The 14,480-nt window shown below is 35.9% G+C and overlaps 2 protein-coding genes across 7 annotated transcripts; both read right to left on the bottom strand.

Moving 5' to 3' along the window:
- Positions 1-869: 869 nt before the first annotated feature.
- On the bottom strand, positions 870-4,625 carry LOC113706361 (uncharacterized). 5 transcript variants are annotated; one of them, XR_011820565.1, is made up of 6 exons: positions 3,018-4,625; positions 2,810-2,875; positions 2,599-2,649; positions 2,399-2,470; positions 1,924-2,077; positions 870-1,595 (listed from the first exon to the last, which is right to left on the bottom strand). XR_011820565.1 is itself a non-coding variant. In XM_027228251.2 (4 exons), exons 1-3 carry the CDS (start codon positions 3,744-3,746, stop codon positions 2,644-2,646), a joined length of 801 nt encoding a protein of 266 aa, XP_027084052.1. In that variant the 5' UTR covers positions 3,747-4,625; the 3' UTR covers positions 2,154-2,470; positions 2,599-2,643. The 5 variants fall into 5 exon arrangements, 1 of the variants encoding a protein (XP_027084052.1); XR_011820566.1 differs by having other exon boundaries at positions 1,997-2,077; XR_011820567.1 differs by lacking the exon at positions 1,924-2,077.
- Positions 4,626-9,082: 4,457 nt separating this feature from the next.
- LOC113707471 (uncharacterized) lies at positions 9,083-13,540 on the bottom strand. 2 transcript variants are annotated; one of them, XM_027229811.2, is made up of 9 exons: positions 13,139-13,273; positions 12,211-12,300; positions 11,980-12,087; positions 11,627-11,896; positions 11,402-11,548; positions 11,160-11,297; positions 10,940-11,037; positions 10,347-10,557; positions 9,083-9,345 (listed from the first exon to the last, which is right to left on the bottom strand). In XM_027229811.2, exons 3-9 carry the CDS (start codon positions 12,077-12,079, stop codon positions 9,260-9,262), a joined length of 1,050 nt encoding a protein of 349 aa, XP_027085612.1. In that variant the 5' UTR covers positions 12,080-12,087; positions 12,211-12,300; positions 13,139-13,273; the 3' UTR covers positions 9,083-9,259. The 2 variants fall into 2 exon arrangements, with proteins under 2 accessions (XP_027085612.1, XP_027085611.1); XM_027229810.2 differs by lacking the exon at positions 12,211-12,300 and having other exon boundaries at positions 13,139-13,540.
- Positions 13,541-14,480: the final 940 nt, after the last annotated feature.

Genomic DNA, 14,480 nt, shown 5'->3' with positions numbered 1-14,480 from the left:
AGCAGACAATCATTTCTAAACAAGAAGAAGAAGAAGAAGAAGACTCCCTCCATCCAACAAATTCCCACCTTATATTAAATTCTCAGCAATTTCTTTCAGGAGCAACAGAATACAATACAGATGTTTGATGATGACTGTCAGTCAAGTAAGAATTCTTCCACCAAGTTAGACAGACATATTTCCTGCATTGATTTGACATATTTATCAATGGGGAATACGGAGCTTAAATGATATGCCACTTTCATGTTTTATAGCATCGCAGACAAAAGTCATATGCAATTATTTTTCATTAACAGAGCTAGTGAGGAATGAAACAACAGCAGCAGCCACCTTAGCTTATGAAGAAATTGAGTTTCATATTTTTTTCCTCGTATGACTATTTCGTAGGAAGGAACACACACACACACACACACCCCAAATTAACGATTTTGTGAGCCTCGCAACACAACGAAGAAACACATTCTTGGAGGCTTTGCAAAGCCCATTTTCGTGACCTTGACTTTGACGTGGTAATCACAAGACTTCCTGAAAAGAAGATTCTCTGATGCCACAGCTAATTTCAACGGTTTCCAGACGATTGCCAAAACACCAATGGAACAAAAGCCCATCAAAACGAAGAAGGTAAAAGATACTTTCAGCACCGTACTCGGGACAAATTTGTGACACAGAGACTTCAACCAACCATCTCCTCTCCCCCCCCCCCCTCTTGCCTAAAAAAAAAAAATCAGTATCGAATCAACATAATTTAGCTGAACTCGAGAGATAGATGAGCGCAGCCAAAAGAAGCAGATTCTGATGGTGTGATAAGAAACTTAAAATGAGGGAGGATAATAAGTAAGTTCTGATGCAATTAGTAAAGCAAATGAAAAGGAGCAAAGTCAAATTCTTTTCAATGTGATGCAACATCTACTACAAGGTTGGAACACCTATAGTCAACATTTCCACACAAAAAAAAAAAAAAAAAAAAAAAAAAGAGGAAACATTTCCATAAAGACAAGAACATTACCCTTCAGAGAACTTAAGCTACCCAGCTAATCAACTCTAAAACATGAAGCCAAGGAACTCCCAAGCAAAATGGTAAGCAACACAAAAATGTGCCATTCATAATCTTTGACGACTTGAAATTGAGAATATAGTTCAAAATCCAGGGAAAATCCTTTAGCGTTAGTTGTCACCAGCACTGAAGTAGTTTTACTAAAATCTACAGACAGAAAATGAACTATGACTGCAAGAAACAAATTTTTCAATTTGATTCTAAAGTTGAAGGGAAGTGTTACAAAAGAAAGTTCACGCATAGATGCAGAGGATTCACTGACGAGTCTGGAGATCTATTAGCAAAGCATATGCGTAAACAGGCAGAAAGTAATATTGTTATCAAGATGCAATAGAATGGCACTCTTCCAACAGCTGAAGCAGCATGATTGGAGCATTCAAAAATCCAACATATTCAAAAATTCAAAAACATGTTTTCTTAACCTTGAAAAGTTGCACAAAGCCATAGAGACAATAACATCTATGAAGTTGCATAAAGAAATTACTTCTGACAGCGGCTCGCAAGACAGTCCCACAGCTTGCAATGTTTACCTTCATACAATCTGTAATGCAGATAAAATCTCTCTGAAGTCTCCTAATAAGCAGAATATTGAAGTTCAAAAATGAGCTGGTTTTTGTCAAAACCCTTTTGTGACATGTACTATGCTCATTAGATGGTCTAGAACTTGCAACTATACTGTATATTTGGCACCAAAATAAGAAAATGTTTTCTATGTTTGTCAACTTATATCACTCTCTTACAGAAATTAAACTTGTCTGCACATAAATGAATCACTAAAACGAAATGGCCCACCAAAATGCCAATATACTCATATTTGGTGCAATAACACAACAAAGGGAAAGCATGCAGCTAAAATGCGAACTTTTGACCTCATCAGGTTTTGCTCTTGCCAAAAGAAACAACTGACACAAATGTCCTTCAAGAAGGGGAAGAAAGCAGCACCTCCGTTAGTAAATCTTGAAAAGGATTCACTTTGGTAACTAAATACGATTATGAGCTCTGCCCCCAACAGGGTCGGGAAGCCTGTTAAATGACATCATGAACAATGTCAAGAATACATTTTTCATGAAGAACACCAACACTTATTCCAGAAAAACAATTTTGTGAAATGGCATGAATTTCATAATAATCCAAGCTCAATCGCTCCATAAAAAGGATCCATGTTGTTACAACATAGGCTGTCTTTAATATTATAAGTAAGCAAACTATGCCCTAAAATTTGCACAACTAGTATCTGAGTACCTGGAGACTGGAAAAAGAGAAAATATAAATTGAAAACAAATATTGTAGATACAGCTACAAAGCATTCTTTTTCGTTTCTTGTACTACATTAGCATAATATACCTCCTGCTGAGGCATCAACTAGCAAACTCCAAGCTTTCCAACCTTCACATTCTCTCTAAATCGCCGCAATACCTGCACAACATTTTCTCTTCGCTTAACCAAACCTATCACACCCCAACAAAGAGCAAAAGAACAAAAAGCCAAAAACAACATCACAAAATTGAGAAGGCTTAGACAAAATATGATATGGCCACACAAACCTTTCCGAGAATAGCAAGAATGTGACATCATCAAATGCATCATATCTACCTCTGCAGCACCCACAGAAAAACCCAAAATCAATTTGTTTTATTTCACCGTCTTCACAGTTTTATTACAAACTATATAGTGTACCAAAGGAAACTGAAAGCTTAGAATTGAAAAACATGCAGATACACAACCCAAACCAGAGAAGTAAGAAGCAAAACATACCAAAGAATCATGAACACGATAGGAATCAATACTCAACCCCACCAAATACAACCCTGGAAATACATTCTGCAAAAACAACCGAAACCCATTAGCCCAAACACCCAAAATATACGCACTCATATAAACAATACCGGGCAGAGAAGGAGAAAAGTTGGTTTTTTTAATTTTATTTTTTTAACAGAATGATGCTAGGTAATGAATTACGTACGTCAAGCTGCTTCTGGACAGTCCTGGGCCGTTTCTTGGGCCGGCGAGAGGGCCGAGACCCAGTCAAAGAGTACACGTCCTCCTCAATCTCCTCCTTGGAGAGCGAGATCCATAACTTCCTCTTCTCCTCCACCACCTTCCTCTGCTGCCGCTCCGTCCCGGCGAAGCCCGGGCACGCTACTCCACCGCCAACATACCCCGCCACCGTTGCTCCTCCTCTAACCACCCTACACGAACTCGATGACTTCAATAGAACACTCTCATTGCTAATATTACTATTCCTCAAAGACGACCCGGTTTCCTCCTGCAATTTTTCCTTTTCTTTATCATTCTTCCTGAACGATGACGGAGTAGTAAAAGTAGCAGTGCTTGTTGGGTAAGTCACCACTTTCCTCGGCCTCAAATTCCACGGCTTATGGCCTTCTTCCACCACGTCGTCGCCTTGCTCAGCTTTCTGATTTTGATGAGTGGAAGAAGCAGACGGGAAAGAAGCGAGACAAGGAGAAGAAAACGGCTGCGGCTTACGAGGGGTACGAGAGGCAGGCTTGGGGGAAGCGGCGGCGGTGGTGTTGTTGTCGTTTCCAGGAGGGTCGAAGTCGGGTGAATCACGGCGGTGCTGAAGGGTGGAATGAGGAGGTGATTGCTGGTGGGGGGAGTTTTTGTGGACCCATCTCAGGTGGGGCAAGGAGAAGTTATGCAGCGGCTGTGATTTTATCGGAGCGGTTGCCATCAGACCAATACCAGTATCGCTGCTTTGGTCATACAAAAGGCGGGATGGTCGGTGGCTTTGACTTGAAGACAAAGAAAGCCAGTGCTAGTGTGTGAGTCTGTGGAATACGGTCGAAAGCGGAGGAGGAAGAGGTGGAATTCCGGACTTGAGAGGTAAAGTTTGCAGGGAGAATGAGGGGGAGATAGAGAGAGAGAGGGGAAGAAAGAAGTGTTGTTTGGGTTTGTTGCGTTGTGGGTTTGGGATGATGGTGGTATTACTAATAGTAGCAGTAGTATTTATATGGGGGATTGAGGGGGTGACTTCTGGTGCGTCTGCTGAAAGCGGGATGCCGTGTTTGGAGGTGTCAATTCCTGCCCAATACTTGCTGCAAAAAATGCAGTCTTGTAGGTTAAAGGTTCAAGTGCATGTCTCTGATTTCTCTGCTGCCTCTGGTCCTTCCCTTTTTTTTAGGTATAACGTCCGCATCCATTTTACGGTCTGCAACTAATTTTATTCGAGCCAGATCAGGTTCTTTGTAGGAAAAAATTCTCCTAATTTTATTTTTTTTTATTTTCATGAGTTTTGAACCCGAGACCTCAGGATGCAAGTCCCTTCCACTTTCCCTGTAGCTCACTTGGTTCGGCCTCTCCTCCTAGTCTATGTTAGAATAGGATTGCTGTGTAGACCAAAAGCAAAAAAAATGTTAGCTTAGAGTTATTTGTTTGTTTATGAAAATTAGGTAGAGGATGGGAACAAGTAACAATGAGAATTGATATGTATCTAATCATATAGTCTTAGAATGAGGAATTAAATAGGTGTGTGATGTAGTGCTAGAATGAGAAATCAATAATATTGGTCATTCGCTTGTTGATTTAAGATTGTTTGAGAAGTGACTTTGCACACTAGGATTGTGATTTCTTTTTTTTTTTTTTTAAATGATGAATTTGTTCAATTTGATTATATATTTTACTTCCAACTAATGTTGGATCACTTCCAATCATATTATTTTTTAATTTTTTTATGAGGGTAGAGGTGAAATTTAAGAAGCAAGAGGGGACAAGAAGAATTTCAAACATTTCCTTATGTCATATTCATGAAAACTTTCAATTTACGTGGGAGGCTAAAAATTTTTTGTTGATGATATACCTTATTGTTTATCCTTTTATACTGTGGATGCCAAGTTCTATTCCAATTAATATTCAAATTCTAAACTTTTTTAGTAATTTAATGATGACTGATTACATTTGATTCAACAGTGCAACCATGTAATATTTTTGTATATTAATTGATAATAATAATTAAAAAAAAAGATGATAGTAAGAATCATAATTATTGAATTTGATTACTAATGCTGATAAGAAAACGAGGATGTACTTTTTTTTTCCCTTTGGTTTTTCACTCTCTAGATGATTTGGTCTTTTTGTTATCCTTTTCTAGAAAGAAAACAAAAAAAATGAATATAAGAGTAGCTTTAAACAACCTTTTTTTTTTTAAAAAATGAGGAAAGCAAAAGAGAAGGAAAGTATTATTTCTATTAGAGCTATTGCAAACAAGGCTTAGTAGAATGGGGAAAAAAAAGAGAGAGAGTAAAGAATGGCATCATGCAAACAAGGTGGTAAAGCCTGGCCATATGAGACTAATGTTAGTGATGTTGGATGTCTACAAGCTTTCAAATTGGGGTGCACATTGACCTTCCACCACTTAGGTGGCTGTAATGTGAGGCACTGTCTTCAACCTGATCGATAAATATATATATATATATATAGATTTTCACAATTTTCAGGCCTCAATCTTATTCATTTTGAAGAAGATTGAGGTAAAGCATAGCATAAAACGTATCACATCCTAAATTCCTAGACTCTTCTTTTCGCTCCACCATTATAACTTATCGGCAGCACATTTAGTTATAAGACATTAATATCAATGTTGATCGCATCATATGTTCATTGGCCATGCGAGGAGTTGAGTTCAAACCTCAATGATTCCCTAATTCTTCACTGAGATATTATATGTCTTATTTACTTTTTGTCTGGAAGGAAAAATGAAACATTTTATGTCTTATTACAACTCTGCAGTCTGTAACAATATAAACATCAAGTAAAGTTAACAGAAGTTGGCTCAAATTGATAAGGACGGATCACTTCTTCGTACAAGATATTGGTAACCGATCCGTAAGAATCAGTGCAAGTCTCAGAAACACGTGTCTTAACTTTCGATGGTGATCGAAGCCGAACAGACACTTACGAAGCAATTCTAGAACAAAAATGTAGCCCTCCAAGCACAGGCTTTAAACTTGCATCAGGTAATTATATCATAATTATGGTCAAGATCCATAGATGATTACGATCAAGAATTAGGTAATTTTACAGAATAATAGACTAATATTTGCGTCGCCGTTGATTTGCAGACAATGGAGAGCAAAATGACCGGAAATCATTGGGCCCATAAGCTGGACCAAGCAATCATTTTTCCTTTTTTCTTGTCTCACAGAAGTAAGAAATTAATTAATTAAATCTAATCTCAAATTTAATCTAAAAAGCCGGCAACTTTGATCGCGGCAAGCAATCATTTTTCCTGATCGCGGCAAATTTGATCCCTCTGGCACCAGGTGAAGGATTTTCTATTTAGTGTCATTTATTGCGTCAATTTGTCACTCTTATTAAAACATGGCCATTTGATAATAATCTTTCAATTAGGTAGCAAAACCCCCTATTTGTCGAACTTTAAAGCAACCTAACTATTAGAAATGGTTCGCTATCGAAAGGGATTTGTTCGGTTTGGCAGTTAATCTCTTATTTGGCCTTTGATAGGATTCTTAAGGAAAGGTTCTCCGGTTATATTTTCCAAATTTAAGATGTACTGTTTATTTTGTTAATGGTGTCAGGGATATGTATTAGCACACTTATGTTACACCTAATTTATTACGTAAATTTATACAATCCGTCTGTCTAAGAGGTGCTCATAGAACACTGGTTAAGATATATTTCAGGTGTTATATTTTTGAAAATATAAGATTAAAATATATTTTTTTAAGTATTGTATTTTTGAAAATATAATATTAATTAGGGAATGTAAATAACTATAAGAGATTAAATATGGAATGTATATAAATGCAAGAGAAGATAATAATTGTTAGTATATGATAATTACTAAGTGAAGTGTATTGACAGTTAAAAAAATCCTTATAATTATTATATATGTTCCGGTATTCAACACGGCCACTGCTAAGATTTATCATTACACACTTTTGTACGCCCTTCAGAATTGGATTCTGGAAATGTCAATCCTGAGAACTTGTACAATCGCCACAAATTTTCTACAAGTGTTCTAAGAAATCATTATGGATCCTTCAAAAAAAAAAAAAAAAAAGAAAAGAAGAAGAAATCATTATGGATTCAAGACAAATCAATAGCTTAATCATTTTACAACTCTTTCGAACTCTGAAGTATTTTACAAATTAATTCTGTATAAATCAAGCCGAATTGCTGTGGATAACCAATCCCAATAAATTACTGTCATATTAAAAAAAAAAATCCTCTTAAGCTTCATAAAACTCTGCTTAGTACTAAAATTGGTTTTTTCCTTTCAAGCAACTTAGTACAGTTGTTACTCAACGTAAGTGATTACCTGTAGTTTACGTGTGTGTGCGTTCCTGGGTAAAAATTTCCAGAATTCCATTCAAATATTAGTTAAGGAAAAATTTGGTCAAAACACTTTTTTCTTTTTTTATACTAGATGTTTAGGTCAACGTCTTTGAACTAACGATTTACATGGCCATGTGTTTGACTCAAGTGAATGCTTCAACTTAGTTAACATATAGACTTTTCTAATGGGTATTCTCAGACACTTATTAGTATATGAATTCAAATAGTCATGTTTAATGCACCACTAAATTTAAACACTTTTTTTAAAAAAATTAATTAATTTTCTTGTTGCCAAAGAATTAACACTTGAAATTTGATAGGAAATATTATTTGAAATAATTACTGTAACACTGTTTATAATGTAATGCATGCGAGATAAAAAGATGATAGGAAATATAAAAAGGTGGGTTGAAAAATATGTTTATGATATAAACGAAATATTATTTAGAAAAACTTGCTAGGAGTGTGTTTTTTCAAACGTGTAAATAATTTAAATATAAGCCCCGAACTCTTCCTGATGTGTTTAGTCGTGGAATACCTTGATGTGCTTCACAAAAATTTAAACCTTGAAAGGTGATTTATTTTAAAGTAAATGAAAAGGTTGTATTGCTTGTGTTTTTTTTTAAAAAAAAATTTTCTCTGTAATCGAGGTTAGATGAACTATCATTTTTCACCCAATTAATACCCATTCAGCTAGAATTTTTAGTTTTGTGAGCGGTCCATATTAGAATATTGTAGTTGAAAAAATTTTTGTTTGAAATAACATTATAGTACTTTTTGTAATGTCATGTATATAAAATAAAAAAAGTAGTTAAAAATTGTATTTATTATGTAAACAAAATAATATTTGTAAACTTTTTTCCCCAAATTATACTATCCAAACGTATACATTAACACTTGCAAGCAGGATAAAAGTTGCATGGAATATGGATGGTTGCCCTCATAGGGGTGGTCCAGCGATAAACGGGCTCTTAAGAATCCTTGAGATTTTTGGGTTTGAATCTTACCCCGAATTTAAATCCCTGTGACTCGCCTGGAATCGCTACGTGGAGCCGCGGTGCACTCCTCCAGTTTGATGTGTCAACTCGGATCCTAAGGGTTCGAGTTGGGACATGTTCCGGGTTACCAAATATATATATATATATATATATATGTGTGTGTGTGGATGGTTTGTTGGGGTGGATTGGATGATTAAGGGGAGAACATCTTCGGAAGAAGGTGGCAGATTTGAAGGAGTAGAGAAGCAAAAAAGTCAAAAACCCTCGACGCTAGTTTCCAGTCTTACCAATAAAGTTGTAGAAATTGAGAACAAAGTGCATCAAGTCAAGGATATAGAGAGCAGACACAATAATAAAACCTTGCATCTGCTTTGAATTGTTTCATCTATCCGACCTCAAAAAAAAAAAATGAATGCAATCTGAATCCATTTTTTCCACCAAATTAAAACGAAAAGAACCAAGAAGAATTTTGGATGGGACATCATATATGCTGATACAAAAAGATTATGGCCCTATTTAAATTGCGATGATTCATAAAAAAGCACTTCTCTGACATAGTACTTTGAAATTATCAAAAGTTGAGCTTTTTAAATTATAAAAAGTTAATTACCAAACACTTTAAAAATACATTTAATACTTAAAAGGATTTTTTTTTCTGGTAAATGCAACTCCAAACAGAATCTAAAACTCTTGCTCCAAAAAAAAATATTAATAATTTCCAGTGACAACAAAAATCGTATTCAGACAGCTTATTTGTTTTTCCTGTTCTCCATCCTTTACAGATTAAAATCAGTTCCATGATATCTATTGACGCACATTCTATGGATTTTAAAAACGTTGCGACTTCAAATAAATTAGGAAAGCATTTCCTAGAAATACATATTAGAAGCACTTAATAAGGTCGGAATTTCCTCGCTGCTCTTAATTGCTGTATTTTCCTTTTATCCTGTTCGAATTTGTCTTGCAGCAACAAAATCTCTGCAGGGAAAATAAATTTAAAAAAAAATGATATCAATTTTATGAGAAAAGAAAAAGAAGCATAAACCCAGAAACATGCTAATCATGATTGAGCAGAAAAAGTTTCTAGCCGATGTGATTATCTTTTATAGTTCATGGAAGAATCTAAATAGAAGGGGACATTCGTTCCACCTGCCGTGAAACAAGAAGTACGACTTCATTCGTCTATCTTGCTTTGTGAAATAATTACTACTTAAGATAACCCCCCAGAAAACCTAGATCAAGAACAAGGCACCCTCCTCCTGAGTCATCAACCCACTTTCAACCATACTAAGGAAGTAAAATGGATATATTGCTACAATTTTTAACTTCGTCAACTTTAATTTGACAAAAAATTTGGTTTGTTAACAGAGCTGACCAACATACTCAACTGAGATAGCCTCTGGGACCAGTAATACACGAAAAGAACATGCAAACTCAATTTCAAGCCATTTAACTGACAAGAAAAGCAGGATGTACCTTGTCAGATATTATAACAGAGAGATAAAAAGGAAGGTGTAGAGAGAGGAGAGAGAAGCCAGCCATCTTATTAAGTCTACCAAGTCTTCAACATAAAACCTACTAAGAGTTCCTACATTGTCTACTTCACCAAGATCTTATTAAGTCTACCAAGTTTTGCATCATTCCAAGAGCTAAGAATTAAAAAAACTTTCCTTCTTTTTCTGAAGAATATCCCAAAAAAAATAAAAAAGAAGCTTCAGTGACCAGGTAGGTCAACCATACTAGTTTCTGCCAATGTACTTAAAGTTTTTGAACTAGTAAAAAAACCTAAGAAGCTATGCAGTATTTGAAGTTTTTTGTATTTTGTTTTTTTTTGTGTGGTGGGGTGGGGGGGTGGGGGGTTGGAAGAGGGGGATAAAAACCTTGCATCAGAAATTGCTGAATATTTAGGGAGCCAAAATACAACCATCACAGCCATATATTTGGTTCTAAAATCAACTTAATATGGATATAAACCATACCATTTTTCCGTGCTTCCCTTTTCTGAAAGCGATAAAAATCTAGCCCCGCTCCTTTACTCTTCCTTTTGGCCATTTTGTCGAGAACAGCAGCCTGGGCAACAGAGCCAACAGCTACTCCAGTTTCAGCATCTGTTGTCTTTTTCCTGCCTCTGTGATGAGTAACAACAGTCCATCCATCTTCAGCAGCCAGGGCTTCTCTTTCTTTTCTTTCCTGTGAGTTCCGTAACATAATAAAAACGATAAAGGAAGAAGTAAGCACTAGATGCAAGGAATAAACAGAATATGAAAAAACTCAGATGACCAAAAAAATAACTGAAACAGTATGCATCAATAGCAATGATACCCAGCAAGTTTAAGCACTTATCAGCTAATTTCTGTATCAAGATGAGTAAAAATAGCGAGATCAAACGAAGAATCTTCAGAAACAGAATTTGTTTATCTTTCATCACAACTACAAATGCACCAAGTGACATCTAAGCTCCATTACATTTGGCCACTGAAACTCCCCAGGTCCTCCATTCCCAAGCTAGTGCACCTTGTGCTCAAACGCTTATCAGCAACGACAATGGGGAATACAAAATAGAAGAAAATACCTGCTCCTCCCGTGCCTCATGAGCAGTTATAAAGTCATCAATTCTTTCCTGTAGTACTTTTAATCCTGGTCTTCGCTGATGGTATTCCATAATCCATTCTATTTCACCAAAAAGAAAAATTAGTGGGTTAGATAAGACAGATTGCCTAGAAAAAACATGCTTCAAAGAGAGCAATCTAATGAGGCCAAAGAAAGACATTTCCAATAGAAACAATTCATACTTTTCATTCCTTTTGAGTAGTCTTCATCCCCTGAAGAAATCTCATAGATCTCATCTGCATCAGCATCTCTCTTCCGTATTAAATTCTCCTCCAAATTTGATGATCTAGAGTCCTTATTCTGAATTTCTCTCGACTTACCTATGGGAAACCAAAATTCCTAGTTATATCTGTTACAAAATGAAGCAATACAACCAATTCAATATAAGACAAGACAACAAGGAAATATCAAATCTCTCTATTACCAATCTGTTGCTCAGAATTATCTTCAACCATAGAATTCACGTTGCTGAACTGGGCTTTCTTTTCCTTTTTATTCTTCTTTTTCTTTAATTTTCTTTTCTCATTTTCTTGCACTTCATTGGATCTGCCATTTTGTTCCCCTAATCCATCTGTTACAAAATGAAGCAATTCAGCCAATTCATCATAAGACAAGACAATAAGGAAATATCAAATCTCCTCTTTATTACCAATCTGTCGCTCAGAATTATCTTCAACCATAGACTTCATGTTGCTGAACCGGGCTTTCTTTTCCGTTTTATTCTTCTTTTTCTTTAGTTTTCTTTTCTCATTTTCTTGCACTTCATCGGATCTGTCATTTTGTTCACCTGATCCATCTTCTGTTTCATGAAAAGTCTTGTCCCTGTCAATACTTTCTCTTTCAGCTATCTGGTTATTCTTTCGTTTCTTATTCCTCAACTTTCTCTTAGCATGATTGTCTTCATGCTCTCCCAGTTCATCTGTCAAAGGCCACAGAAATTTTCCTTAACCTGAATTTGTGCATTCAGTAAATAACAACTACTCTAAATTACATAAAATCAACCTTTGCCATTGGGCTGATCAACTTTGTAAGCCTCATCAGTATTGCCTGTGTGCTGTGCCACAGATCTCAACCTTTTCTTTTTATCCTTCACTTTGGACATATTATCCGCTGGGAAAATAACAGAAGACATGTATTGTCAACCTCTTTGAGCCTCAAAAAGGACAAATGAATAAAAAGCAAAAGGGTAAGAGATTACTACAAAACAATATAGCACAGTGAGCATGCCCTTACATTCCACAAATTAACATCAATCTCGAGTGAGTGCAACGTAGTACTGAAGGTTGGGAAAGCTGGCAATAGCACTGCTCCTAGGAGTGAATCCTAAACTTAACAAACCTCAGATTACATTACACTTCACAAGCAGCCAAGATAATATTCAATCTGGTACCCAGATGTCTGAACACAACTTATCCCTTTATTCTTTCTTTTGGTATACACTTCCTAGTCATCATCATAATTCTACGGTATACTGCTAGTTAAGACCGCCAATCTTTTTACACCAGGGTATCCAATTTATATCCATGATAAGATAAACCAAAGAAACTTCAGTAGTTAAAACCTAAGCTTCTATGAGCAATTCTTTTTCCCGAATTAACTCTCATTCGCAACAACAATCTTTTACATGGTATACTTGATAATGGTATGTATGCAAATTTATTTAGGTACCCTTCATCCCACAGTTTTTTTTTTTGTCAAAATCATCCCACGATTAGTTATAAACATTCCCCCCTGAATACATACTTTATTCTGCACGTATATTACGGAGCAGAAGCTACGAAAAAATAATGCTCTGCGACTGGTTCATCAGGAAACTCCACAACAATACACTTTAAGACTGAATAAAGCATTAGCGGCAAACTGGTATAAGGGGGATCAAAGTTATAACTTCAAGCGGATATACTATTTAACTACACCGAAATATTAATACCCAATACAGTCACTCATATTTATCCCCCAAAAAAGTTGTGATTTATTTTCTTGCTCAAATTAAGGTTAAGAAATTCGAAAACAAAAAGAGCGCAAAGAGATTCTATTACTGCCTGAAGAAACACGGTGAGAGATTTAGCAAGAGAACATCAAAACAACCAGTTAATTACAACATCATTATCACCGGAGAAAGAAATATTACACCTTGAGAAGAAAAACAATGGAAATGTACCTCTTACTCTCAGTCACAAGTTGAGCTGGATGTTGATTCTCTCAAACGAGTACCAGGAGACAACAACTGAGTTCTAGTCAGTCAATGGTTACTGCTGCAAGGTGGAAAATTGCCTCCTTTGCAAACTCTGCGGAGATTAGCTAAATTTTTTGCTTTAGTTCTTGGCTCTCTGCCTAGGACCTTTTTGCTGGGTGGGGGAAATTGGGGCAGCGGGTCGAGGACTCGAGGTCAATGGAGGTTCAGCACCTTAGGCGGCAAGTCACCCCGGTGGAAGGGCCGAAAGCGGCGGAAGAGGATGGGTAAAGTCAGCCAGGGAAGAATGCTGCAGCGGAGGAGTAATTAGGATTTAGGGCTCTTTACCAGGAGAACCAGCGTTTTCTCTGAACAGATTTTTCCGTCTTTTCTTTTTCTTTTTCTTTTTCCCGTTTTCCTTTTCCGAAGAAAGAATAGGGTGTAAACAGTAAAGTAGCCTAATCCAATAAAAAAGAAAAAAAAAATTAACTTTTTATATCCTGATAATGGAGTGATTTTTTTATCACTACATATGCATGATTCATTGATTTCAATTTAATCTGAATCAGTTACTATAAAAAGAAATTATACACTGACTGACAGTGTACAATAGTGTAATTTACTTGATAGAATTGAGGTAAAATTATGAAAACAGTTGTAATATACTTGAACAAGACTTCTCTTCAACCTGAATTAATGGACTGCGTAAATAGCTGAATTAATTGGCCGCACCAACGGCTGAGGAGGACACGATTCGTTCTTTAAATCACACCCTTTTTCTAATAGAAAACATTAAAAAGAAATCGTCGTGTTCTTTTTAAATTTCACTCTTCCCTGTTTTCTCTGCTAGACAAAATTGAAATAAAAAAAAAAAAACTTACAAAGTAATACTACATCCCACCCTTCCCTTGGTAAAAAAATTTAAAAAAAAAATCCCTCGACACAATTTTTTGAAAAAAATGACTTTACCCAATAACACTGCAGTCTTTATGTAGAGAAGCCTCAGTAAAATAATTCCACTTTTGTTATTCCTTTTATCTGGTCGTGTCAACATATTTTTCTATATGAGCAAACATTATCAATAATAACCAATGCAGTTTCTTTTTTCCTTTTCTTTTTTTGAATAGGAAATAACTTTATTTCACTGGCATTAACGAAAACATTTACATCATCAGCAGCAACACTTCAAGGAAAGCTTGCAAAATTATCCCACCGAACAAGTCTAGATTTCAATCTAAACCCAAAATGAGTAAGAAGATATGTAGCAGCTTTCCCTCTGCTACATACATGATATGATACACGTACAATCCTGCATGTTCATGTTGAATTG

The sequence above is a fragment of the Coffea arabica genome, chromosome 8c, assembly GCF_036785885.1.
Source record: "Coffea arabica cultivar ET-39 chromosome 8c, Coffea Arabica ET-39 HiFi, whole genome shotgun sequence".
NCBI classification, from domain to species: domain Eukaryota; kingdom Viridiplantae; phylum Streptophyta; class Magnoliopsida; order Gentianales; family Rubiaceae; genus Coffea; species Coffea arabica.
This window is presented reverse-complemented; position numbering and strand designations above follow the sequence as displayed.

Excerpts from the sequence above, each read along its gene's own strand:
- LOC113706361 (XM_027228251.2), bottom strand. The coding sequence starts at position 3,746 with ATGGCAACCGCTCCGATAAAATCACAGCCGCTGCATAACTTCTCCTTG. Across the intron at positions 2,876-3,017 it reads CTGTCCAGAAGCAGCTTGAC|AATGTATTTCCAGGGTTGTA; the intron begins GTACGTAATTCA and ends TTGTTTTTGCAG.
- LOC113707471 (XM_027229810.2), bottom strand. The coding sequence starts at position 12,079 with ATGTCCAAAGTGAAGGATAAAAAGAAAAGGTTGAGATCTGTGGCACAG. Across the intron at positions 11,549-11,626 it reads TAATTCTGAGCGACAGATTG|ATGGATTAGGGGAACAAAAT; the intron begins GTAATAAAGAGG and ends ATTTTGTAACAG. Across the intron at positions 11,298-11,401 it reads TAATTCTGAGCAACAGATTG|GTAAGTCGAGAGAAATTCAG; the intron begins GTAATAGAGAGA and ends GGTTTCCCATAG.